Source organism: Buceros rhinoceros, unplaced genomic scaffold, assembly GCF_000710305.1.
Source record: "Buceros rhinoceros silvestris isolate BGI_N320 unplaced genomic scaffold, ASM71030v1 scaffold21227, whole genome shotgun sequence".
NCBI lineage: Eukaryota > Metazoa > Chordata > Aves > Bucerotiformes > Bucerotidae > Buceros > Buceros rhinoceros.
This window is the reverse complement of record NW_010420703.1, coordinates 1-217: the sequence shown is the minus strand read 5'-3', so window position 1 is coordinate 217 and position 217 is coordinate 1. Positions and strand designations below refer to the sequence as shown.

General features: G+C 66.4%; 1 protein-coding gene across 1 annotated transcript in view; it reads left to right on the top strand.

The window, feature by feature from the left end:
* The window catches only part of LOC104496312, a gene marked incomplete at its 3' end in the record, with an annotated part of 3,837 nt that extends 3,669 nt beyond the window's left edge, over window positions 1-168 (top strand). Inside the window, exon 8 of the mRNA XM_010139404.1 lies at window positions 77-168. Within this exon, the coding sequence (XP_010137706.1) occupies window positions 77-168 (92 nt within the window). The remainder of the gene's footprint in view (window positions 1-76) is intronic.
* Window positions 169-217: the final 49 nt, after the last annotated feature.

Here is a 217-nt window from a genome sequence, read left to right as displayed (position 1 = left end):
GAGCCTGCCAGAGCACCGGGTGGTGACAAACCCCATGGAGGACCTGGTGGGACGCCACCAGCCTCGGGCCCACGAGGTTTTCCACCACTACCGCAGGCGGCTGGGGCGCAGGTACAGCTCCGCACGGGAGCTGGAGCACAGGCAGAGCATCTTTGTGCACAACATGAGGTACAGGCAGGCGGGGGGATGCGCCGCTGCTGCGGTAGGAGATGACGGT